At 41.5% G+C, this 26731-nt stretch overlaps 1 protein-coding gene across 2 annotated transcripts in view; it reads left to right on the top strand.

Moving 5' to 3' along the window:
• Window positions 1-26731, top strand: part of EPHA3 (EPH receptor A3) — a 231620-nt gene that overhangs the window by 126033 nt on the left and 78856 nt on the right. For both annotated transcript variants that reach the window (XM_040583035.1, XM_040583034.1), the window contains exons 4-5: window positions 25424-25579; window positions 26071-26406. In XM_040583035.1, the coding sequence (XP_040438969.1) occupies window positions 25424-25579; window positions 26071-26406 (492 nt within the window). The remainder of the gene's footprint in view (window positions 1-25423; window positions 25580-26070; window positions 26407-26731) is intronic.

Below are 26731 nucleotides of genomic sequence, written 5' to 3'. Positions count from 1 at the left end.
ATTTATTTCCTGAGTGGATGCAGAGACTTGCTGTCACTTGAGGTCCCTCTGCTCTGTAAGCCTCAGGTGATGAGCATTTTTAATTGAGGTACGCTGAAATAAATCAGAGTGCTCTTTTCACTCAGCGCTAATGCTTCTGTTACAAACTTTGCTAGTTTTCACCCGCTATTCTACACGACAAGCTGGTCAGCTTTTTGGCGTGGTATGATCTCAGATGTTGTAATGTGTAGTCAGCACTCTCTCATCTGTGTCTCTCCAGGGTAATTATGAAGCCTTTGCAGCCTGCACCATTGCTTCTTTTCAACTTTGTTTAGTCAGGCTTATTTCTGAAACTAAATAAAGGAGAAGGAACTGAAGAATTAATACTGGCACCTGCCAGTGCTTGAGTTAATGGGCTATATGAAGGAAAGCCTTCTGAAATTTCCCCTTTTTTTTATTTCTTTTTTTTCTGGTTTAATTACTCTGGTTATCCTATAGCACCAGCCAGCACTCAAAGTACTGTTAATTTATTTGCCACAAGAAATACCATAAAAAGAGCTACTTCCACTTGTAATTTCAACCCTTACATTTTTACTAACATCTGATACGATTAAGGAGGAAGCCTAAGCTGACATTTCTTTTTATTACAAAAGCAGAGCTTCAGCATGAGGCATTTCTCTGCCGTGTGCTGAGCTGGGAAGTGTGAAGGCAGTAGCTGGCCCTTCAGTTTTTAACTGACCCTCTTCATTGCAGCTCTCTGACTCCATTTACATGTTTCTGACCATCTGAGCACAACACTTTATTTGTGCTTGTTGCCGCTTTTGCCTGTTGCATAGAAAGGGACATTTGAACCTCAAATCCTACACAGGATCCAGCCAAGCAGGTTTGGAAGGGACAAGTCCTGCAGCTGTCCTGTGCCGAGTATTCAGGGGCAAATTTGCAAGTCACAGTTGTTGGTTTTTTTTTTTTTTTTCTTTATTTTTTTTTCTTTTTATATATGACTGATATTTGAAATAAAATAATGGATAAGGTGAACTGTATTTCAGTCTCACTGATCACCTACCCTGTGTTTTTGTGTAGGTGGGACAGTAATAGGCAGCAACTCATTACCATTTCATGGGCATTAGTGACTCCCACCAAAATGTCTCTTGCCTGTTACATTTAAGCATTCGGTTACTTCAGCTTTTTGAAAGTCAAAGCAGCAGCACCGTGTCTGCGAAGCCTTTGATCTATAGATTAAAATCACGCTCAGCGCATGAGGGCGCAGCTCAGAATGGTGTGCTGAGTTTTGGAAGGGTAACACAGGAAAGAAGAAATACCTAAAGAGTATTTTTGTCCAGATACTTGTCAAATAGTGGCTTCGTCAATCCAAAGGCCATGCAAAACAACATGTCTCAAGAGGATGCTACTTACTAGCAGGAGAACACCTAGTTGATGGAGGACATCAGTATAGCATGTTGAAGTGTCAAAATGAGTGTTTATCTGAACTGCCAGCAGGTCCCCGCTAACACTTCATAAATATAAAAAAATCTTCCCATGGCAGAGTGTTTGCCTAATTTTCTCTTTTTAGAGGCAGAAAGTATAACTTCCAGATCCCGTGATCCTAAACAGTTAGTCTACCTACAGTGTAAGACATTAAGAGATTCATTTTCCCATGTCTAAAAGGTAAGATACTTCCGTTCTTTTGAAAATTTGTTAATTTTTAAGCATTTTTTTCCCCCTGAAGATCGCTATTCTCTCCTGTGGGGGTGGTTGAGTTTTTCTTTTTTTTCTTTTTTTTTTTTTTTCTTTTCTGCCTTTTGCCACTGTTTCTTTTTTCTCCTGTTTGTGACAATTACATCCCACCTGCTTATATATCACCAGCTCAGAATTAGTCCTATGTTAGTAGTTATAGCCTCTTCCTAAAGTACAGTGGCAATGTAATAAGGAGTTACTGCATCAAAAAGGAAATCAATTTTCTCTGTCTTTACTGAAAATGTTTACTTAAAAAAGAAGGAATTGAATTTGAAAAGATTGGATTGGTTTTGATAGAGCCCTAAATAAAGGGTTTGGGGTTGCTTGTGCTGCTGCCTTGATGCCTTAATTTAGGGTGATCAGGCACACACTAAATAAATAAATCATCAGAACAAGGGAGAGCATTTCTCATAACTTTCCGCAGACATAAAATATTGTTAGTGTAATTCACCTGACTCTATCACAGTATTTATTTGTTTTGGGTTTTTGTAAAAACTTTTTTAATAATTTTTGTCTTATTTAGTATTGGTAGTTAAAACTTTTGAAGGATCTCGCTGTTCTCTCTCAAAATATGAACAGTGGACTGTAAATAACGCTTTGCTCAGTCTGAAATCTGCCTTTAAAATCTTTCTCTTTTTAATATGCACTTTTTTTTTTGGGCAAGCATTCAGAGTATCTTATTTATGAGAATATTAGGACTAAAGGGCGTAATGGAAGGATATTAACTTGCAACGCAGTTGCATCACTTGGGCAAAAGAAGGGCCCCTCACCTCTCTGTACATGCATGAATAGCACCAGTTCAGCGTCTGCCACGAGTATTTAAAATAATAATTAATTTAGTTCTTAGGAAAGCAAAGGATTAACAACAGTAGCCTGTGCCAGGATTAGAGTAGGGGAGTGCTGCAGCAACATATCTCAACCACTCTGCCAAGACACTTGACTTTCAGTGGGTAAGAACAAAGCTGTCCGAGTCATTTAAATTACACTTTGCAAGAGGAGACTCCGAGGTCCCAGAACACGTGTTCTCAAGTTGTAGGTCATAACCTTGTTTCGGTGTTTGGTGCTCACACTTGTTGGTCTGATGGCTGACAGGGAGCAAGGTCATTATGCTTATTTGTTTATAACAAAATCACGTTATGGCAAAGGTTGAAAGGAGTCTGAGAGATCTGGGCTGAGCAAAGCTTCTGAAGTCGTTTTGTTCTTAGCTTTGGGTTATTCCATGATAGTACTGCTAGTTTTCCACGGTAGCTCGTGGTCACATCCAGCCTTGAAACCTCGGTTTGAAACGGTGATCTCAGAATCTCCTTTGCCAAATCATTACACTATTTATTTTTAGTAGTTGCCTTTTCATCTTTTACAATGTTAGGTTTAGTTTCTTGACTACAGGCATTTTTCACTTTCACTTGCATCACTTTTTATGAATACTTCGTAGGCTTTTACAAATAATGTTAAATTTCAGCAGTTTTTTTCTTTTCTTCTGGTTAGCTGTTAAAACCATATTTTTAAAATGGGACTTTCTAAACAAATACAGCATTTTGTTTCCTGAAATTTTCTGGTTGCTTTTCTGAACAAAGCTGATGGACACTTCTAGTGTAAACATTGTCCATGCATGCTTCATCAGAAGGTTTCGGGTAGAGGGACCAAATTCTCCAAGCATACTGGGTGAACGATTGGACATGCTTGGGAATGGTACTCTTTCTTCAGCTCCAAAACAGAAATTTCACTGTTCCTCTCCTTAATACAATAGTATTTTTTAAAGTTTTGATAAGAATGTAAGTTGCTCCAGTTGTAGTTTCACTCTTGCTATTGCGTGAAGTTCAAACATACAATCTTGAAGCATCACATCTTAGAATCACAGGATCGTTTAGGTAAGGAAAGACCTTTAAGATCAAGTCCAATCGTAAACCAAACACTGCTGACTAGTCTTGCAAACCTAAGGCACCCACAAGGTGACAATGACCACAGTTTTATCTGGGACACTCCAAACCAGGTCCTGAACTGCTATCTGAAAGGTGAAGCTGAACCTCTCATCCTACACACCAGCCCCGTGTTGGCCGCTTTCTGCAGAAGTATCCCATTGCACAGCTATTTGTGGCCTTAGTTTAGTATTGTCTGCTTTTGGTTAGCTCGTCTTCTCTGTGCAGCCTTGATTTCTCTGAAATGCCTCATATGGACTGAGTGAAGTTTTAAATCCATTTATCTAGTCTTGTCAGCTGCATTCGCCACATCTGCAATAGCATTAGCCCAGGACATTTTATGGGGATGGGTAATATTCTTGGAGTTGCCTAGTGGTCCTTGGAGAATTCAGATACTGCCTTGATGACATTCCAGTATGTCTCTGAATGTGGTTGTGTTTATTTTCACATTAGTCAATGCGTGTGCTTGTTCTGCCAGGTTACCCCTTTATCTCGGGAAATATTTTCCATGCAGGTTCTGATGCTGTATTTTGGCAATGCTGCTCCAAAGACCATTTGATTTTTCATTCAATGGCTTGCGTATGTCAAATCTTTACTCTTCAAGTAAAACTTCAGCAGCTTATTATAACTGGTCATTTTTATCCTTCTTTTTTTTCTTTCTTTTTTTTTTTTTCTCTCCTTTTCCCCCCTTCTCTCAATCTTTATGAATACTGAAGTTCTCCAGTAAAATAAACTAGAGAATGTTGTTATTACCTTCCTTCTATGCTGGGTCTTAATCTCAGTAGCAGAAAATTAGTGGGATAATAAAGGGACTTTGCATCACTTGCACCCAGCTGTTGCATAGCAGCAACCTGCAGCCTCAGGAGCTGTGGAAGGAGGAGTTGTAGGTCTTGGAATTGTAAAATGAATGAATATTTCTAAAGAGATGGAACAGGCTGGAACTCAGTAGGCTGTTTCTCTGAGTGTCAGATAATAGAAATCTTGAACATCCAGCAAAGGATTGCTCTGAAATAGGAATATGTTTGGTAATCTGCTGCTTGAAACAGCTTTACGTGGAAGAGAACCTGAATTTCTGCACAGTGCCACAGATTGTTCTCATTAGTGTCTGGCAACTCTGTATGTCAGATATTCAAACAACTATGTTTAGCTTAATTAAACAGCAGATAGCTAAAGGAAATCAACATACTAACACTGAAAATTACTGTGTTGCTAACATTTTGCGTTTAGGAATGTAAAACAGTAGATAATGGAATATATACATTGTTTTCCTGAGAAGAAATTCCCACAAGCAGTGTTACTGCATTTATGAGTTAGTGCTTATACAGTTCTCTCTCTCTCTCTCTCTCTCTCTCTCTCTGTTTAAACACATTTATACGTATAAATATATATCTATTCATATTTTTCTGGGCAAATATTAGTTAACAAGAACCATTTGAATCATCTTAGATTAAGCTAACAGAAATCAATCAGTGTCTAAACTGGCAGTTATTCTAGAAGCAGCTGCATTCACCAAACTTCATGTTAAAGGAACTAAAGCAAGAATAATACAATAATAAATAATAAAACAGCTTCAAAATAATGCTGGATGGGTGGCTTGCACTTTAGAGGCAACTGTGAAGGTGAAAGTCTCATTTGTGGGGCAACTGGGAAATCCTTCCTTGCTACCACCTTCAAAGAAAATTATTTTTTTTCTTTTGAAAATCAGGGAAATATTCTGCTGTATCAATGTTATAATAAGCTTTTAGAAAATCACAGAAAATTGTTCTTGTAATATAATTTACAGGTGAAAGGAAAAGGAGAACATAATGAGAACACAACTGTGATGTCTTGGTGTGGTTTATTTTGCACACTAGTGTGACCAGCTAGGACAGAGCAAATGTGTGAGAGCTGTCAGAGCAGCTATCGTGATGGCATGGCTCTGAGCCAAGGAAGACGACCCAAGAAGTGCTCGACTACGTACAGAAAGTAAGGTGAGAAAACAGAGAAGTCCTGGGATACTCATGTGGAAAGACACTGAGAATGGAAAAACAGGACAAGAGGGGACACAACAGTCTTGTGCTAAAATTTGGGAATTAAATAATTAAACTACTGCTCTAGAGTTTGTATGGTTTTGGTCTCTTTCCAGTGTGTGTTGGGATTTTCCCACAGAAATTTTAGAAATGCCAAAATCAGTAATCTTGTAATATTATTTTAGCATAGATTTTTGATCTATTTTTATCAGGAAATCCTGTTGGCTCACATCCAGATTATCCGTTAGATATGTTGATGTCCTCATTAGTGAGAGCAGCTTAATTAGGTAATTGCAAACACATATGTGGACGTTATTCTGATTTAAGAAACTCTTACTTGGATTTAGTGCTTATATTCCTGTTTAGCGCATCAGCAAGCTGTGTAACTTTAGGTGAGGTGGTGGTTTGAAATCGATTTATTTAAGCTAGTGCTACTCTTGTATAGATCCTGGCTTAATTTCAGGCTAATTTTGTTTTAACTGCAATTGATTAAGGAGCTATTTAAGATAAGCTGATATAAATGACTGTTGAGCAAAAGATGTGCAGAGAGATTTACAGTCATGGCACTAAAATAGGTTAATACACACATTTAGGTGGTCTTTCTCCAGTAGTTACATGAAATGTGATTAGTGTCAGCAAACCAAAGTAAAATCGCATTATATGTTTCTAAACAAAGCACAGGCACATGGTTGAATTACTTTGGATCTGCTGAAACCTCTTACAAAGGTTTAATCCAGGCTGCAGTTGTTCTCTTCGAGTTTAGCTGCACACGGGAGGCTGAATAAATCACGGCGTGGAGGCGGGGGGGGAAGGATCTGCCGTGCCATGGTAAACAGTGAAGGAAGCTTACTCAAGTGCATTTTACAGTCTCGTATTTACACCAGGTGGAGAACGTACACAAATGCTCAGGATAACTGCTTATGATGTTGCTAGACAGTCACATTTGAACCCTGTTATCTACTTCTAAACATAGCTCAAGCCAAAAGACACCTTCCCCCACCTCAAAACAAAAACACAAACAAAACCAAAAAAACAACAAAAACAAAAGTGAAGATTTTGAGATGAGATTAACATAGATATTTTTTTTTCAAGTACTTATGTATCCACTAGGACTATGTTTCAGCTGCTGCAAAGGCAGAGTGGTCTTATTTTATTGCTATATGACTATAAAAATGCGAAGCCTCAGATTAAAGTATGAAGATATAGCTAAGAAAAATGTTGATATACAGAAATGTCTATAGTGACTGCTGAAAGAGAGAAACATAGCTTAGCCAGTTACACTGGTGTAATTCTACGAAATCTGGGGAATACCATGTAGTAAGGATGGGGATGAGTGGTTTTGTGGACCGGTGTCCTCTTTCTGACACCTGGTGATCAGTCCTAGGTGCTTGGTGGTTTTGGTCTGTTTGTCTCCTTGTGAATACGTGATCATGCAAAAGTATTTATTCCTCATGGACTTTAAAAGCCCATCCAAGAAGTTCCTGCCCTGCCTCAAGGTGGGAGAGAGTAAGGAAGGACTTTACCACAGGGCCATCGAAGCAGACAGGCAGGGATCGTGAGAGGACTTCCAGCCTCTCCCCAGAGGCAAGACCAACCTTACCTACTTTTCCCGTGCTGACTGGTCATTTATCATTTATAATCTGATCATGTTCCTCTTCACTGGTGTCACCCATATAAACAGCCTTTTAAATTTTCCGGAGGAAGGGTGCTTTGGTTCCCCCACTACCCTCGTCACTTCTTCTTTTTGTATCTTTTATTCCCTTTTTTTCCACCCCTGAACTAAATTTCTACTTTGGTAACTGACCAGTCATTTGGGATCTCTTGGAGTCAGAGTTGGACCCCATTTTCCATATGTGTGCAAAAGGCTGGTCTGTTTAATAACTTTTCAATAACTTCTCTGCAGTTTCATATAAACATTTTCCTGGTCTCGAGTATCTAATTGGAGAGAGATAACGTCTATAGATAAAGCCAAGACCCAACTAATCTGTTCTTGCTACTCAACATTCCGGCAGTTAAAATCAGGCTAGGTAGAAGCAAATGCAATTCCAATTTATTTTAATGGCAATTCAGGATTTTCAGATTGCAGCTGATTAAAAGTGCTCCCAATACCAATTTGCTGTTAATTATTCCTGTTTTGCATAACCCCCAAACATATTCATTTGCTCCTCAAAACTGCTGCTGCTAACGATTAGATAACCAGGTTGTCACTCCGGGTTTTTCACGGCTGAACTTGGCAGGGTGTGACCAGCCCTCTCCTGTCTCATCCCTAGGAGTCCATCCCCAAAGAGATGGCGTTAAATTTAGTGAACGTGAAGACTGACTAATCACATGGATTCCTAACTACTAATCCAGGCCAACTCTTCTCTTGCTTAAGTTGGAACTGTTTCAATAGCTCTTATAAAACTGAGTTATTTCAGTATCTGGAATTCATAGACTATTTGGCGATGAAAATATCATAGTAACTTTTTCCTGTGCATTAGGCAGGATACTACTTGTATATTGCACACAGCTTCTGCTTTTTACTTGGACTGTGGTATCTTAGAGCAAATGAGGGTTGAGGTAGTAGGCTTATTTGAAAATAATAAAAATGAGATGGGTAAAATGCAAATTAAAAATATTTGGTCTCTCCTGTTGTTGTTTTATGATTATTTTCCACTGATTTCTTTATGTTCTTGATTATTTCCTTCCCTGCAATTATGGTCCAGTGGAAAATTCAACTTGATGTTTGCTTATAGGCTTCATTTCGGAATAGTTTCGGCTGCACAGTCCTTTTCTGGGATAGAATTTACCTACCCACAAGCGGCCCTAGAAAGGGCCACAAGTCTCTTTCTTTAAACCTGTTCTCTAAGAAAGTTGTTTTTTTTTTTTTTAAGAAAACCTGAAGTAGTCAAAGGGTGGAGAAATATGGAGAGGGAGCTCTACTGTATCCTTTCCCACGTTTCAGATGCAAGGGGGAAATGGGCTGGTTTTACTTGCTTATAGCTGCTGTTACAGCTTTTTAAAATAGTTGAACATTAGCCATACACAATGAAACCACCACGGGTAAGCATTCCTGATGTCTGAGAGTTTTATTTTTCTTCCCCCACCGCTTTGGAAGTCTTGTTATGCTGTTGCAGAGTCTGGAATCGTGTTGCCTTAACCTTGTAAGGTGAACACGTTGTAACCCAGGAATTTTAGGAGAAGGATGCTTTTTATAGAATACTTTCCTTTACTACTAACTGAGCCCTAACTGCTATTCTGACTTTGTTGTGCCACAGTTGTGAAAGATGGAGAAAAGGCTCTGTGAGAAAAATGAGATAAAAATAACCAAACCTTATTGGAGATTTTGGAGAGTGCATGGAGCAGACGCCGTGGGGGGATTTTCAGTATTAAATGTAAATCTAGGATTTCGTAATGTTAACAACCGATATTTTCAAGAGGGTAGAAAGAATTCCTAACAGCAGTTTCTCTGAGATATCACGTGCCTGTGAAACCAGCTTTCATTTCAGAGCTGTCAGTAGTGTGGATATGCAAAGACTGATAGGTACAAATCATCCTACAAGCCAGAAGTCTAGAATTTCTGCCCCTGGCTGCTAGGCAGCTGAATGTTTCTTTTGGTGAATTTTATATAATTATTCCCCGCCCCCCCCCCCCCCCCCCCCCCCAGCTTCAGAGAGCAGGAATTGTAGGATATGCAGAAAGTGCTCCATGTGTCCCTCTGTTCCTTGGAAGAGCCAGCTCTGGGAAGTGTTATTCCTTCTTCCCCATGATGATCCATTGGGTTTAATCTTTGTTTATGAACTTCGGAAGTCACCACCTATTACACTGGATTGAATTGGTCGTGGTAGTATCAACCTATTACACTGGATTGAATTGGTCGTGGTAGTATCAATCTCTGAGTAACTTCTGAGAAGCTGGAGACAGGAGGCAGAGAACCATTGCAACAGATAAAGCAAAACAAAAGGAGAATGCGGCTGAGCAGTCAGGGCAGTGGCATTTCCAACTGCTTGCAGGGTAGCAGAGGAGGATGATATGACTCAAGGCAAATTCACAAGCACTACATCACTCTCTTCTAAACTGGGACTGTTGGCAGCTATTAAATCAGTTGTAAGTATTGCAGCTCTTAAGTTACATTATTAATCAAGAATAACAAGGCTAGTTGCTGCTAGCCTATTTCAAGCATTCGCTGTACACATGTTTAACCCAGCGGTCACTGTAACCGAAAGCAGAAAGGGGGAAACAGCAAAACATTTAACAATGAGTCCTGAAGTAGAAGCAATGTTTTCCTGGTTAGGGAAGAGTTATACAGCTGTAGTTCACTTTATCTGACAGTGATTGGCTTCCTGGTCAGTGCAAATCAATGTCCCTGGTCATAGCTGGACCTGAACACAGCAGCTCACAATCCCAGGTGTCCCAGGTGGCACAGAGCAGAAGAGAAAAATTTGATGGTGCTGGAGCAGGCTACCTGCCCTTATAGCTGCCCTTGCGTTGCTGCCCATGTGTTATTTGGACAAGGGCATTTTGTCAGTTCTGAAGGCAGTCCAAAGGAGATTCATGGCACAGTTCATTTATACGGTGGGAACAATTTTCCTGGTGCCAGGGGATGTGAGTGCTTAATCACCTGCTATGACATGATGTTGGATCTGTGGTGCTAGGTTTATAACTGTGGAAAGCTCTCTTAGTCTTACTTCACGATGTCAGTACAGCAGACCACCGTATCAGTGATATTCATGTTAGTGGAAGATGATTTCAGATTAGTTATGCTATAATATGACATTTCACTAATGCATTTTGACAGTACCTTCAAAATACAGTTATACTTGCCTATCGTAATCGCTTCTTGTATACTTCTAATCCGACATGCAGCACAGGCAGCAAGGAGAGGAGCAAGAAAAAAAAAATGTATAAAAGCTTTACTGACTTATATAGGCACTGAAGTTTATATTGGCCACAGAGCATGTTTATGAATGTTTTTGCATTTATTCTTACAAGGTTTCTATTATACTTCAACTAACTGGATTCATCTGTCCGAAGAACAGAGCCATTACCTATGAGAAAAACCCCGTATGGGATGCTCACAGCTGACATCCACGCTTAGCCTGTGGTTTTGGTGGTGAAATAAGAGTTCACAATCTGCTGAAACGTGGCTTTGCAGAAAGACACAGTTGCAGTAACCTTTTCTAGCAGTCCAGCGTTGTCCCAAGCGGAATCCTTGTGCAGGCCCTGGACGAGCTACATCAAAGCAGCAGGTTGCCTTGGGAGGTGGCTTCCACTTGCGATGCACACAGCATCCCAGCATGGGGCTGGGAGCTCCAGCTGTGGCTGGGAAGCTTATACATCATCTAACCAATCTGCAAAGCCTTTACCTCCGGTGTAGATTTTAAGCTATTGGTCCTGGGTCCTCATAGATGCACATGGTGAGTAATGGATGTGAGATGTGTAACTGCTTACTGAATTGGGGAGGAGCCTTTTTCCTGTTCTCCTCTCTGTGTCAGCTTGGGAGGACAGCAGGGATTCTTTGGATCTCGTTTGCCTGTGGGCTTTATACCTTGCTTGTTTATAAAAAACCCAAACCCACAATTGTTTGAAGTGTGATATGTACCTCAGGATCTTTTCTGCGAAGCAAGGCAGTGGTATTACCTTCATTTTATCTCTCTCAGTGGGGTTCTGATTTAAGAATCAGGGTCTGGAAAGGGAGTTTCTTGTCCAGTGGTGTCTACTGCTGGGAATTCAATGGGCAATTTTTTCAAATGTAGTATCTGGTGACAAAAGAAGTCACGATGTTATGTATGCTGGAAACCAATTGTCCCAGTGGGAGTCATATTGATAATCAGGAAATTATTTCTTTTTGTTTGTTTTTCAAGAGCAGGCATTTGTTACTTGATTGTTTTCATTGGAGAAATTAGCTACTCTGTTTATGTTCAGCAGCATAATCCTTGGTGGTGGTAGAAATACTCTATATACCCCATGTTAAATAATTGTTGGGGTCAGCTGTCCTTTTCTATCTAGTGCTCTGGGTCAAGTGTGTTCAGAAATGTGCTCCAAGGTGGTGATACTGTGGTCAGTGAGGCTCTGGGCCTTTGCAAGCTCCACCTGCTTTTTCTCGAACCTCTGGATGGCCCAGGCTTTGCAAGGAAATGCACGAGAATCAGTTTCTTCCCGGATGACATAGGGGGTGGTAGAAGGAAAAAATACAGGGCTTAGGTATGCTTTTCTTATAGCTTTGCCAAAAGTAGTCTGAGAAGAGTATTTTTCCGTTATCTGATTTGTTCAACTTGATTTTTTCAGTTAGCAATAAAACCCCAAATACTTTGTGTCCAGGCTCTTGGACACAGCAAACCTGATCTGTTTGGGTTTATGTGCTGGTTTGTACGATTTGGCTATAAGTTTACAGTGTGCAGGGTGCTTTCTTCTAGATGCTTTTTTTTTTTTTTCTTTAAAAGAATAAAAATAAATAGAAATACTGAATATGTGACTTAGCCAGGAAAGAAGAAAACCTTTTTCTTTGTCTTGAGATTTCCTCTACTCTCTGTGGCTCTAACTTGCTATAATTTTTTTCCACATAATAGAAGATTTAAAAGGCTTTATTAAATGATAAAATATAGGCCCTTCACTACAGTTACAACCAGATCAAAATATGTCTCTGCTTGAATATATCGGATATTCTTCAGAGGACTGATTAAAATACTATTCTATTAATATGTAACAATTTCCTGTGCTTTATATACATCACCGTGATGGTATATCAGTTTCAATCCAGACAGAAATGGACTGCCCTGACCCAGTAAGATTCAATTTTGGTTCAATATCCTACCATATCATTTGCTTCATTATCAAACGTGCCATCGCTTTTTATGACCTGGTTTGGTCAGAAGTAGTAAAATAGGTCATTTAGAAACAGATCTCTGTTCAGAGTTTTGCTAAGCAAAGTAACCAGCTACAACTTGACTTTCCTGCTTCCAAGATGAAGCAGGAAAATTATTTCAGCTCAGCTGCAGTGTGGCTCAAAACTCTTAGCCACCTCCAAACGGTTCTAGTGGGAGTAGATGGGAATATTCCTAGTAGGAAAAAACCCCACCGCAAGCCTTCTTCTGCATCAGTTAGTACAGATAGGTGCAGAATTTCATATCTCGTGGTGGATTTGCCTAAATGTTTTCAGCTTTTGAGGGGTGTGTATGTCCTTTCAGCCTCCTTGGGTTCTGCTTTTAAAGTGGTAAAGCACGCAGTGGAAAGATGAAAATAAAAACAATGGCATAGTTAAATCCTTTGTGTTTACAGTATTCTTCCTTCAGTTAGGAGATGGTATGATGTCTATACAGCAAAAGCTTTGGTATAAAAGAGCAAAGAGTCATGAAATGTATTTTAATGCTGTTCTTCAATTCTTTTCCCCTTAAAAAGCAGTGGTGTTAACTTGCTGCTAGTGTTGAGCTTCAGTGGAATTGAAAACTGTTGATTGAACATGTGGCATTTTATACTAGCACACAGTAGCATTTGTTAGAGAAAATATATACAGAATGCAGTACTGGAAACTTAGTTTCTTTTCACTTCTGATGAATTTTCTGCATTGCAAAGTGGATGCTGTTGGAGAATACTGAGTTCTTATTGCTGTTACTGTTTGTAAAGCTTCCCTGCTACAAGGAGAGATTTAATCCTGTAGCAAATATGGTGTAAAATGCAATACATCAGATTCTTTGTTTTCTAAACAGCTGAGATTCTACCCCTCTTGAATTCACACAGGTATCAGGCTAGTGAATAAAAATGCTGAACTTTGAGGGTTTTTTAATTTACATTTAATTGAGTTTTTGTTCAGCAGATAATTGCTTACCCTGCAAAGCTAGACATTTTTAACACACACGTATAAAATGCGTGTGAAGTAATTAAGAGTTCTCTTTTGAAAAGGCAAAATACCAAGGAAGTCCAGAAAAACCCTAAAGCATACAATGTATAAATACTGCACTTGAGTGGTCAGATATTTTTGCAAAAGCCTTGGGCTTTTCCTTTCAGCTGTGTGAAGAAGATTGTCAGTGCACAGAGGTCCCCAGAGGCCCGAACTGTTTAATTTTCAGGCTTTCCACTGGAAGGATGAAAATACAGTCAGTGAAAAAGGCACATGAAGAAGAGAGGTTGTTATGATGATGATGGAGCCATAAAGTTTTGCTCCTCTGGTTAAAGCCTTTCTTTAGTAATCACTGAAAACTCTTTGTGCCTATTCCACGCCCTATAAAACGTGGTAGAATACAGACGATAATGTCTGTTTATTACTGGTTATATGTTTCGTGGCTTTACAATAATAAAATCATCTTTTTCCATTACCAGGGCTTTATGAATCTCTGTTCTTATGGAAATATCTAACAATTACAGCAAAGCTGACTGCACTGAGATATTTAAAGGCTGATAATCATGACTTAAATCTACATTAGCAAGCAGCGTGGCCAAGTAGGAGCAGAGCAGTAGCGTTAAGTAGTCGACGTGAACAGCCCTGTGCCAGCACCATAACCATTTCAGTGGGTTTTACTCCAGAATATCACTAGTCAGGTCCCGTAGACACCCTGTAGCAGGGAGTGCATCATCCATCTCTGTTTATGTGCTCTGGAGACACTTTTCATTATGAACTAGACCATGGCAAGATGGGAGAACTGGAGTTTTTCTTTAAAAGTGCTCTCCACATATGAACTAAACCACTTATGGAGACGTACCCAATAAGTGGCATTAACAGCATCACTAGCGAAGCAACGGCTGTTTCTTGTACACTGTTACAAATTACAACCATGTTCCGATACACTAAATTACATCCCAGACATATGTCAGCAAGTAATGACAGTGGCTTCAACCATAGGAATTTTTTCATAAGCGTTTAAGTGCCTGCCATTGCAGCACCGTTTCTCTCCTTAAGAGCTTCCCTTTCCCAGCAGCACCTCTCAGTGAATTCAAGCAGCAATATGTCAGTGGTTGGCAGTGAAATTAATGCTAAAGGATTCAGTAGCCTTTGTCAAATGAGGCACAGCCATGCAATTTGAGCTTTTCATCTCATGTTTAATTGAGTGCTTAAAAATGCCATTTGTTGGTTTGGTTTTGTGTTTTTTTTTTAACAGTGAGGTGGGACAATATAGCATCTCCAGTGCTTGTTTCCAAAACCTTAAGGCTTCTGTGTGTCTAGCCATGTCTTGCCTCCAGTAGTTGAATTCAGAAATATCTTAAAATTGAGGAAACAGTGCGCTATGTTTTGGATACATCTGCAATTTAGGGATAAACTGAAAGAACTAACTTTGAGATGTGAGAAACTGAGAGTTCATGAAAAATGAATTATAGCTATTCTAGCCACTGGCCATTAAGTGAATTTTTGTTTGTTTGTTTGTTTACCAGCAGATGGAATATTTCAGGGTTATAAAATTGTTGTGGCTTAACCCCAGCTGGCAACCAAGCCCCACGCAGCCGCTCACTCGCTCCCCCCCTGGAGGGACGGGGGAGACAATTGGAAGAGTAACAGTGAGACAACTCCTGGGCTGAGACAGAGACAGTTTAATAGGTAAAGCAAAACCCGTGCATGTGAGCAAAGCAAAGGATTCATTCACCACTCCCCATGGGCAGGCAGGGGCTCGGCCATCCCCAGGACAGCAGGGCTCCAGCACATGGAATGGGGACTTGGGAAGGCAGACACCACCGCTTTGAAGGTGTCCCCCCGTTCCTTCTTCTTCCCCAGCTTTATATGCTGAGCATGATGCTGTGTGGGCTGGGATCCCCCTTGGGCCAGCTGGGGGCAGCTGTCCTGGCTGTGCCCCCTCCCAGCCCCTCGTGCCCCCCAGCCCACTGGCTGCTGGGGTGGGGTGAGGGGCAGAGAAGCCCTTGGCTCTGTGCGAGCACCGCTCAGCAACAGCAAAACCATCCGTGTTATCAACGCCGTTTCCAGCACAAACCCCAACCACAGCCCTGTACCAGCTACTGTGAAGAAAATAATTCTATCCAAGCCAAAACCAGCCCGGAAACTGATTGTCTTTTTTATGTCAGTGGGCTGTTTGTGACAGGTACTGGATTAACAGCTCTGGAAAAGAAAATCCTCCCTTTATACCAACAAACCCAGGTTCAGCGGGAGCGTGAGGAACACGAGCTTCCCCCACACTGCTCAAGCAATATGCCTCAACCCTGACCCGAAAGAATATCTCTAAGGGGAAAGGCATTTGTTAAATTCCTTTTCCAATTAATTTGACTGCTCTGCTGAGACTGCTAACAAAAATACTAATTCATGCTAATTGCAGTAGTGGACCTATGTCACTGGGGAGCTGGGCTGAGCTCGTCGTAACATCCCACAACCCACAAGGCAGCATTTAGATTAGGAGCTGTCACTGGAAGAAAGAACATTGGGTTTGGAGCCTGATCTACACTAATTTCTTTTCACCCGCAAAGTGGGGACAGTAACGCTTTCCTGTCTGCGTTAGCAAGGGTGGAAAGCTGAAAAATAACTTTCACCCTCAATAAATGCAAAATCATCTTGTCTCCCTCCCAGGGAGAAAAATGTAGATTTGTTTGTTTGTCTGGATTAGCTGCTTTGGCCTGGGATATGTGCATTGGCACAGGAGAGGCAAACCTGGTCAATGGGTTGCTGGAAATAAAAACCAAAACAGAGCCCCAAACGTGTTAGAAACAGAGGGTAAGAGCTGAAAATGTAGTCCAATGCATAAATGAATTAGTTTCATCAGAAGTGTTATGAAAAGAGTAAGAGCATTTTCTGCCTGATGAATGATGCTGCAGAACTAGAGATGGGTATGATCAAAGGCATAGCAGATATTTCTATAAAAGCTGATTGAAAAGGTTTGTGTTTGTTCATCACAGAGAAGGTAAGTTCACGATAGCTCTGTGTAAGGTAAGGAATGGCTTAGAGAGGGAACAGCAGGAGCAGCTGGTCTCCCTGTCTCGTAATAAAAATAATTAAAAAAAAAAAAAAAGGTTACATTGATTTGGTTAAAAGCTATCAAATCCAAAGGTAAACTGAAGAAAGGATATATTACCTAGACTCGAGAGGAACATCAGAGAAATTAATTGAGACCAATAATTAGCAAAAAATCATTGGATATTCTACATGATGGACAGCACAATGGAGAGTTACTGTAATTAATCTTTGTTAAAAAAGAAATTAGCAGATATATTGAAACTCGGGGTTCCAGGGTTTTGAAATAATATCTAGGTTGCATGGATAAGGGTGAAATAATGAGGGATGGCAAACAATCACCCCCTGTTGGCCTTTCTCTTGCACTCTCACATAGTGCTACCATCCGATGCAAGACAGGCACCCAAGGTAAGTGCTGGGGCGATGTAACCCGTGTGGCAGTTCGTTCGTTCTTCTTTATTTCTACTACCTTTCATATTGCTAATCTGTTAGTCTGGCCTGGTTCAGGCACAGGGAAATTACATAAACATCCCCAAGTTATGAAGATTGTTTTTCACTTCTTAGCTAAATCTCGCCTGGGAGGATTATTTTCCATTGGGCTGGGAAGGAAACATGCTCCCAAGAGCTTGTGGGACAGAGGGTGCCGTGTCTACCAGGTCTGGTGGGTTTGCTCTGGGGGTGGTCGGGGGCTGTTTGGTTGGTCGGTCTTGTTTGTGGTTTTCGTTTTTTACAAGCTCTGGCAGAGAGAGGGGAGGTTGAGGAGAGACTAAACCAGAGCAGTACTGCAGTTATCCCTTCACGGCACTCTTGGCCTGATGTTAGAAAACATTTATTGTTTGAAGCTGTCGTGATCCTACGTCTAGTTTGACTTTGAGGAGTCCTTAGTGTAATTTTAATTCAAGGAAAAAGTCTCTCATTCCTTTTTATACTTACCAAACGGTCATTTAAACTTCCTTGTGTGTGTGCTTGTACAGCCTTACTTTTCAAGTTGATGCTGGTGGGTTTTTTTCTGGTATTTCTTTATTTAGATTTTTTTTACAGCGCTTTTGAATTAGGAAGTTATTTGTCATCTCAGTGTGGATTAAATTCAGTTTTAAAAAAAACAGAACGTGGAATTTCTTTGTTTGACAAAATGATAGCTTAATGTGTCTCAGTGTGTCCAGGCGTTGCTTCAGGAAAACATCTTGTTTAGGGAAAGTGAAAAACAGTGCTTATAAGCATGGGCTTATTAAATTCCCTCTTTAGATACTGGTTTAAGTGATTCATCGAGTATGGGTGGAATTAAAGTAGAACTTTGTTTATTTTGCTTTAATTCTGAATTGAGGCTGTAGATCCCAATGTTTTCCTATTAAAGGAAGATTTCTTTTCCCCAAAAGAGCCTGCAAAGAAGCTGAAATGCCTTCTGCATTTTGAAAAAAAATGATCTGCGTTACCCACAAGTGAGAACGTTTTTGCTGTAATGCTGGTTTAGACCTACTGTCTTTGACGTTGCACTTTCAACAATCTTGCTGGTAGCAGCCACGGCTGTAATGCACTTTATAAAAGGAGCTACAGAAGCCTGCAAGGCATAACGTGGAGCTATTACAGACTGCGGTTGAAAGGTGCAGTGTTATTCCCGCAGGATAAAGCTATCTCTTATGCACATATAATTAATATGTCTGCCAGTAACAGTTATTAAACAAAGAACAGGAATTGTTTCTGCTGAATGACTTGACCTGGGAGTAAAGCCAATTTAAAAAGCATCTGATTAAAATATGTTAGGGTCACAGATCACTATAAAATATGAAGGGGGGAGGAAAAAGCAGAAATTTACTCGTGAGTAAGATTAAATACTACTGAATATGTGTTTTGTGCTAGCAGCAGCTTTCAGGTGTAAAAAATGAAAACTGTTCATTCCAAAGAGTATTTTTCTGGAGGCATTTCAGTGTCCCGTTGCACTGAAGCCGTGTCCCATGTACACCGCGCAGTCCATCCTGCTGGTGCAAAGGCTGGAGTGTTGGGAAGCATGGAGAGCAGAGAGAACGTTTCCCGAGCCCTCAGATTATTGGCCTGTCACTGTTGGAGGAGACCTAGTGATATGAAAGAAATTGCATCAGTTTTGTTAATTATTGATTTCTTCTAGCAGTGGACAGCTGCAGTGGTTCTTCAAATCTCTCAGCGCCTTTGGCTGTGATTACTGTGTTTCCCAGTCTGGAGATGCAAAAGTACACATGACACGTGTTTTTTTCTGCAGTAGTTTGTGCCCCCCCCCCAAGAGAAGATATAGTAATCCCCCCCAAGATAAGCTATAGTAATAAAGAATTGCATTTTCCAAGCAATATTGCACGGCTAATAATAAAAGGAGCAGCGGGTGGGAACTCACTTTAGTAATTTAAATGCAACTTTTAGTTTTACGCCTGCATCATCAGGGTAAAAAGTATGTCTCGTGCACAGAAAAGGCAGTTTGAGATTTTATTGATTTGCTTGTAACGCTTAGCCAAAATGGCTGGGTTTCTGCTGCTGGTCCCAGTGCTACCTGCTTTATAATTATTTCAGGTATTATGTATAGTATGCTGAAGACTATAGGGAAAACAATAATGTAAGAATATACATACTAAGAATAATTTTAAGGTTTTTTTCCCCCAACAAACAGAATAGAATCCTATGTGCAATGAGAGAAGGCCAATGTCCTTATCTCTTTCTGGGCTGTTCTTACCTTGGTGTAACGGCGCCCATCCCCACCAGAGCTTTTAGCTCTTACTAAAGCCTTTCTCAATTTTATTTCTCTCCTTCCCTGAGCACAGGCAGCGTACGTGCCAGTGCTGCAGCGCAGCCAAGAGAAAGCGTGCTCTGCCCCTGCAGCAGTGCCGTGCGTGGGGGTCCCCGCCTGCGGGCAGGCATCAGGGCTGCCCCTGCCGCCACCTCCTCCTCCTCCCTAGCAGGTACAGGGGGTTGTCAATGCGTGGCAAGCGACGTTCAGCCCTGTGCCTCTATTTCTGCTGCAAGGAGCAGTACTCAGCTTTGAGACCTACCCCCTTGAGTGGTGTCTTTTGCTTTATTGGGGTCTGATGATAAAAAGCGTACCTTACATTCAATGGAAACAAGAATGGAAAGCAGACTAGTTTTCCAAAGCCTGTTTGGGCTAGGTGGGTATGAGAAATGGTACTTAAAGGCCCAGGAGAGAGAAAGGATGTGCACATATCCAGTGCTGTGGATTATGCGGCTTTTCATATCCTGATGGACAATGAGAGCTGCTGGAGACGGTTTCCCTGCTCTGAGGGATTTTGCAGGAAACCTGCGTTATAAAGTACTGCTGCCTGCTGAGCGGGGTGTCGTCCTCAGCAAGGAAGGAAAAAATGAAGCGTTTTCAGTGGGGTGAATAACATCTGATACATGAGGGCGGGATGACTCAGGGCAGAATTCTGTCTTCATTTCGTACGCGTCATGTACCTCAGCCAGAACTATACCGTATCTATACTGTGCTATTTTTAGTGTCGCAAGAGTAACATGTGGCTGGATATAATTTGTGACAGCAGCACGAAGTGAGCAGTTTTGAAATCTTCATTTAAAGTTAATCACATTTTTCACTTTTTTGGGTGTTTCTCAAAGCTATAAACAAGCACAAGGAGGGAAAGAAATGATGTGCCTAAAGAAAATAAAACGGTTTTGAAAGTTTTATAAGGTTAATCTAGGCTGCTTGTTATTCCAGCCATTTTCACAGGCTGACAGCCGTGTTACATCTCATTTTCCATCTACATATGGGTGGGTGGACATGCAATTCTGTTACTGGTGATAAACATAGTGCTGTTGACATCTCCAGAGCATGACCGTAACATGCGGAGTGAGAAAAAAGAGCTGGGTAAATGCTTTTAGAAGCAACTCAAGAACATTGTGATGATGCAAGGCTGTACGTGGGCGTCAGGGCAAGCCAGGCCGTAGAGTTCACTTCCCAGCACAACTGCGCATCCAAAGGTCATCCTCTGGCTCCAGGTCCAGCGTAAGGTCCTCCACTGCTGCTCCGACACTGGGAGCAGTTTGCAAAGCCCCTCTAACGCAGACCACACGTGGGTGAGGCTTCCCTGTCCTCTCCGCAGGGGACAGAAGGCTTGTCCCAGGATTTCTGTCATCTGCCTCGCTAGCGCGTGGTATAAGGAAATGTTAAGGTACCTATGGGCTGTACAGATTTATGACTGAATTCCCTTCTGCTCTAAATGCTTAACTTAATGGCACAGTGGCATCTTGCCCACGGGGCTGTGTTATTGAAGAGCAGAGGAACGAAGGAAGGAAACACTTGATTACTTGATGGACGCTGCGTATATCTGCTTCCAGTGCCTTGCGATGCTTGAGCCGTGCCTCAGAGCATCGTACCTCTTTTCAGACCACAAAAAGCAGAGTTCCTGTAGGACCAGGGAGTGTGGCTTGTTTTGCAAATGAAGTGTTACTTTGACCTTGTTCAGGGAAATGGGCCCTGTCAGGGCTGGAGTACCGGGGCTGGGAAGTCATCTGCTCAGGCAGCGGGCTTAGGTTGTTAGTTGGTATTTACGGCTGGGAGTTGGTGATATTGCTCTGTGTATAGGGGGCTGCAGGGTCTGAATACCAAGATGATCCTATTTACTAACAGCTTTACATTTTAATTTAAAATTAATTCAGATTAAAATGAACCATTTAACCCTGAATTAGGACCATGTTTTCGTCTCAAACAGGCAAAATTCACATTGCTGTTGAAAAGACAGTTACATTTCTTTAAGCAGTAACTACTATAGACTGCCTCATGCATTTGTTTTTCTTTCACTGAAATGACTTTCCCCACTCTTTGTCTCTGAGGCAGATTCATCAGTTATACCTTAAGGAAATTCATTTTCATACAGTAACAAGGACAACTGCAGTCCTGAAATTCTTACCAGTAGGTGACTTCAATAAAGTAAGGGTGGCTCGCACCCCAAAGAGATTGAAATGAGACTGCATACACTCTTAAAATCATATTGCAGTTTGGAGTTATCACATGAGTCATCGAGGCCAACAGGTAGTGGGCATCTGAATTGAGGAGACCTTCTTCAAAAGCAAAACCAGACAGCCTTTCTGTACACCTTGTATCATGGATGTAGAAAGTCACAGGGTTTCCTTTACTTACTTTCAGTGAGCCAAGAAGTTTTTCTTCCCAGCCTATTGCATCTGTTTCCCCTCACGCCCTTCCCTCTTGTGAGGGAGAGGAAAATTTCTTCACTTCTAGAAGAAAATGTTGAGAAAAGCAACTGCTGTTCACAGCTGGTTCCCATGCTGAAATTACAGATTCTGTGAAGACTCCTATGCTAGTCCTTTTATTTTCAAGCTGACTGAAACCAAAGCCGTGGTATTCACCTCAAAAAGCCATACCCTCTTCTGTCAGTTCATGTAATCCAATTTTTCTGACATAAAAAAAATGAATACCTTTTGAAGTAAAGGTTTCATTTTTTCCTCTTGTATATCAGAATTAAAAAATGACTAGGAAAAGAATAAGAATAGTAAGTACATTGACAACATTTTCTATTGGCACCCCCCTTTCTAACCTTCAATTTCAAGTATAATTGCTTTTTTTTTTTTTTTTTTCTTCCCCTCTTTTGGGCTATACTTGTGAATAATCTTAAGCTGGTCTAACAGACAAAGGCAGAAGGCCCGAGACAGCCAGAGGGGAAGACGGGAGATTGGAATGCCCTCGCTAGAGCAGGGCAGGGCAGCAGGGATCTGCCCGGCTCATCGCCCTGCCCTGACTGCTCGCTCTGTCCCACACTAACAGAAGCGTGAAATGATGAAATCCCCATCCCTGGGGAAGAGAAAAGGGCTGATCTCATCTTACCAGGATGCTTCATGCATGCTCCTCTTTCTCACTCCTTTTTGATCTGGCCCCACCCCAACACTATGTTTTCTCAAATTACATCTACAAGTTTTCACCTGAGGGATGGGACATTTATTAATGAAGCACTTTGATTCCTTCCATTCTCTTCCTCACCCCAAAAAATCTGTCTACTTCTTACACAAAGTTGTTTACTTATTTTAAATTCATTGCCATATTAAAATGTCAGTGGTGGCTGCTTTGAAAGTGTCCCAGATAAACAGTCTTCCTGGAGTTCCATCCTACATTCATGTGTTACGATGCAATGAATAAATTATGCTTAATAAGCAGTGGAAATTGTGTCTTGTAGGAAGACCAACCACATGACAAAGGTTCAGTTTTAGGTTATTAGTCTTTTTCCAATCTTTACATTAAACTACTATATAAATTATTTTAAAATGATACTGTATGTATTCGTGAATACATCTTTCTCTAATGTATGCTTGCCCATAAATATAAAAAAGTCCCTGCAAGCTGAGTAGATATGGTTAAGCCAAACCATTTGAGTTTAATACCTAGCAGTAAGTTTCCATGGGAAGTTTTGGTGAAAGTACTGTGTAATTAGCTGGAAAGATGTATTGTGAATATTTATTCCTTAATATGTTTTCTCTAGTTACTAGTGCTGGTAAGAGCGGGGTTGGCATCCCTTTTTTTCTGGCTGGCTCATTGTCTGAGGGCCAGGAATGACCGTGCTGTGCCCAGAGACAATAAAATCGTTTGAGGCTCCTGTATCAGCCAGAGGGAGAGCGAAGAGGCTGGCTCTAGAGATGCGGCACAGGTATCACGAGCAGTACTTGGCAGGGAATGAGGTTTGGGTCTTAAAGGGCTGCAACAATAACAACAACAAGACCACAAAAAGCCAACTCTGTTTCCTGCCGCATTTTCTCCTAGTGGAGGTGGTTTAGAGGGGCTTAGGTCTCCTTTCTATCCTCTGCCAAACAGAAATCCCCAAACATCCTGCAGCCCTCGAGGGGATGGGTGCAGAGGTGCCGGCTGGAGGAGGACAGGCTGTGCCAGGGCAGGCGGGTCGGTGCCAGGCTCCGCGACCTTGGCTGCACGGTCATGTTTTAGCAGTTCTCCTTTCCCAGATGGCCTGTCGGGCGCACGCCTGGGAGGCGCAAGCTCAGGCGTGTTCCCTCGGGCCTCACAGGAGAGAGCTTGGGGCAGGAGGTGCCTTTCTTGGCTGCTTTGCTAGCGGGGAAGTGGGAGGCAGCAGCGGCAGCCAGTCGCTTCACCGGGGCTGCCAGGGACTGAGGGGTGGCAGAGGTCAGCACTTCCCTGTGCAATGTTCCGTGCTTCCCACGCCGTGTTCAGTGCAGGGTGAGGAGGGTTTCCTTTAGCCAGTGTTTCGGAGCAGGACATATGACTGTACAGGTGTTTGCTCTCTCTCCGCTTGCCGCTGCATTTCACTCAGGTGTTTGGCACCAGGCGCTAATCAACAAATGTGCCTGACATCCATCAATCAAGAAAGTTGCCCAATATCCAGTTAGGGTTTGATTATGGACGGTAAGGTGGAAGCTGGGCATCCAGTTTAATACTGCAGCATCTCTCCCTCCTCCATCGCTTACAAAGGTCCTGGGATTTATGTTGGATTTATATTCTGATGTTTTTTTCCACCTCAGGCTGCCCATCCAAACACTGTTCTCTTTGGCCAGTGCATGAATGAACATGAAAGACCACACAGTCTTGGGTTTTATACTACGTTTGTGCATCTCCATAAGCAGAACCATAAAGTGTGTCCCAGTTGAGGCTTACACTATGACTGGTGGACCCATTCTATCGGTTTCAAATTAGTGTTCAAATCAGTGACAGGTTCTGGGCAATTTTATCTAAGCTTAACTGCCTGGGCTGCAGACATATAAATAAGTTGTGTTTTTCTTTGTATTACTCTTTTTTTCTTTTTTTTTTTTTTTTTCTTTTTTCATTATATTTGTAATGGGAATGCATTGGGGTTTTCCTAGCGTGCTTGTGCATATTAGGCAGCGTTTGCCGTGGAACTGAAATGTAGCAAAAGGTGAATGCTTTTGAAGACATGCTCCCTTTTGTTCCATTATCTGTTTGTGTGTGGTGGGTGTAGGTGTGAGTACAGACCTGTGGGTGACCAGTGTCAGCCAGGATGGTTTTACTTGGTAAATTCCATTTGGAGAAGGATGCGTGTCTTGGGGAGAAGCAACAGTAGAGTCTGCTCCTTCTTATCTGGTTTTGGTGTGTCTTTCTCTAATTTTGTTTTCAGGTGGTGATATCATCTTCGTGGGAAGAAGCCAACAGTGTTCAGTGTTACTTCACTGCATGGGTTTTTCATAAAAAGTGATTTGCTAAATTCTTCTTTTCTGTAACCTACTTCAAAATCTGTTTTCTTCTGATGCAAACGTAGCCCTCAATCAGTCTAAAATGCAACAGGAGTCAAAACAGAGGGAATATACCAGTGTTAATGAAACATACCTCCCCAGAATTTTTCAGAAGCAGCATTTATGGGTTCAATCACCATCCCTAAAGGACTGGGTTGATGTAAAAAACGTCCTCCTTGTATAGACCATATCAGTTCCTGATAGTATCAGAAGCAGCTCATTGAACCTGATGCATGGTCCTTCAGAAATGGACTAGATCTTTCACTGGTCAGGTTGTTTGCTTGGTTTCGGCTTGCTTACTCCTGCTGAACTGAGGAGAAGTAGTTTGCAATTAGTGAGCCCTTGTAAGCAAATCTGCTGACAAAGAGGGGATAAAGTTAGCTGCTTATGGAAGATAGGGCCAATGGTTTTGTACATCAACCAGAAGAGAAATAAGTGAAGTTCTCAAAATGCAACATAGAAAATGTTTCTTCTCAGTGGTGCAATACAGTGTTTTGTTTTCCAGGCAAAATTAAACGCAAATTCAAGCTGATCCATGAAGAGCTCTATTCTACCAAGAGCTTTTATTTCCATCAGCTTTCTCATTATGAGGAAAATCTGTATTTTTAAGCTATAAGCATTAGCAAAATGTGATCTACATAAGGATAGGTCCCAGGGCAGTAATAAAGTAGCATGTTCAAATCGAGGAGATGTCCATGGACTTTAAAATTATATGTGTTATTTTGCAGCTTGTCGACCTGGGTTCTACAAAGCCTCTGCCGGCAACGTGAAGTGTGCTAAATGCCCGCCTCACAGTTCTACCTACGAAGATGCATCTCTGAACTGCAGGTGTGAAAAGAATTACTTTCGCTCTGAGAAAGACCCTCCATCCATGGCTTGCACCAGTGAGTAGCATCATTGTGCTCGGGGCTGTCATTCTTGCTCCTCCGTCTGTATCTCAGCAGCTTGCTTGCTTCCTCTCATGTCCCATTGCAGTCAGCCATCCACTGCCTCCCATGTCTTCTTACATGTTGGACAGGCTACCAAAAATTGGTGGGCTGGGTTTGCTGTCTTTCTATTTTAATTTTCTCCTTCTTGTTCTCTGTCAGACTTGAGAAGGGGAGATATGGTTTTGAAATTGCTACCAATATGTTCAGCCCTCAGTCCGGAACTGCACCCTGAGGGTACTGTCTGTCTATAAGAAAACATGGTCCTTGATAGCCTCAGATAGACTACAGACGTAGTCCGGTGAAATATTTCAGGAGTCGCTACAGGAAATAACTAGAAGAGTTTGGTTATTTACAGTTTTGACTTTGGTATCCTTGCACCCTTGTTACTCCCGTCTCAGAGCACTACAGAAAATCTCACCCCTCTGATGTCCCGTTTCCTTTCATAGGACCGCCGTCTGCTCCAAGGAACGTTATCTCTAACATCAACGAGACGTCTGTTATCCTGGACTGGAGCTGGCCTCTTGACACTGGAGGTCGGAAAGATGTCACTTTCAACATCATTTGCAAAAAATGTGGAGGAAACATCAAGATGTGTGAGCCGTGTAGTGACAACGTGCGATTCTTACCCCGTCAGACTGGACTCACCAACACCACGGTGACGGTAGTGGACCTTTTGGCACATACCAATTACACTTTTGAGATTGATGCAGTCAACGGGGTATCTGACCTGAGTACACTTTCCAGACAATTTGCTGCTGTCAGCATCACAACTAATCAGGCTGGTGAGTCTTTCTGATTACCCTTTCTTTGTTCAAAACTACTGAGATGTATGTACCTTTGTTGCCTTTCCTTATTCCACAGGAGTTGCTCTGACGGCTCGTGTGCTAGGGTAACTAATTGACTTGAATATGCTGGTAAAAGTAAAAGCAGAAACAAACTTGTCTCTCTGTCAAAGGACCTGGCAGCATGACTGTTATGATTAACTCCTAGTTCCCAGTTAACAGTCTCTAATAGCAGACTCACATGATTCCTTAGCCAGAGTGTGTTTTATTAGTAAAACCAGATTTTAATAAAACACTCATTCCGATAATCCTCAACATAAATTAC

This window comes from Falco naumanni, chromosome 2 (genome assembly GCF_017639655.2).
Source record: "Falco naumanni isolate bFalNau1 chromosome 2, bFalNau1.pat, whole genome shotgun sequence".
NCBI classification, from domain to species: domain Eukaryota; kingdom Metazoa; phylum Chordata; class Aves; order Falconiformes; family Falconidae; genus Falco; species Falco naumanni.
This window is presented reverse-complemented; position numbering and strand designations above follow the sequence as displayed.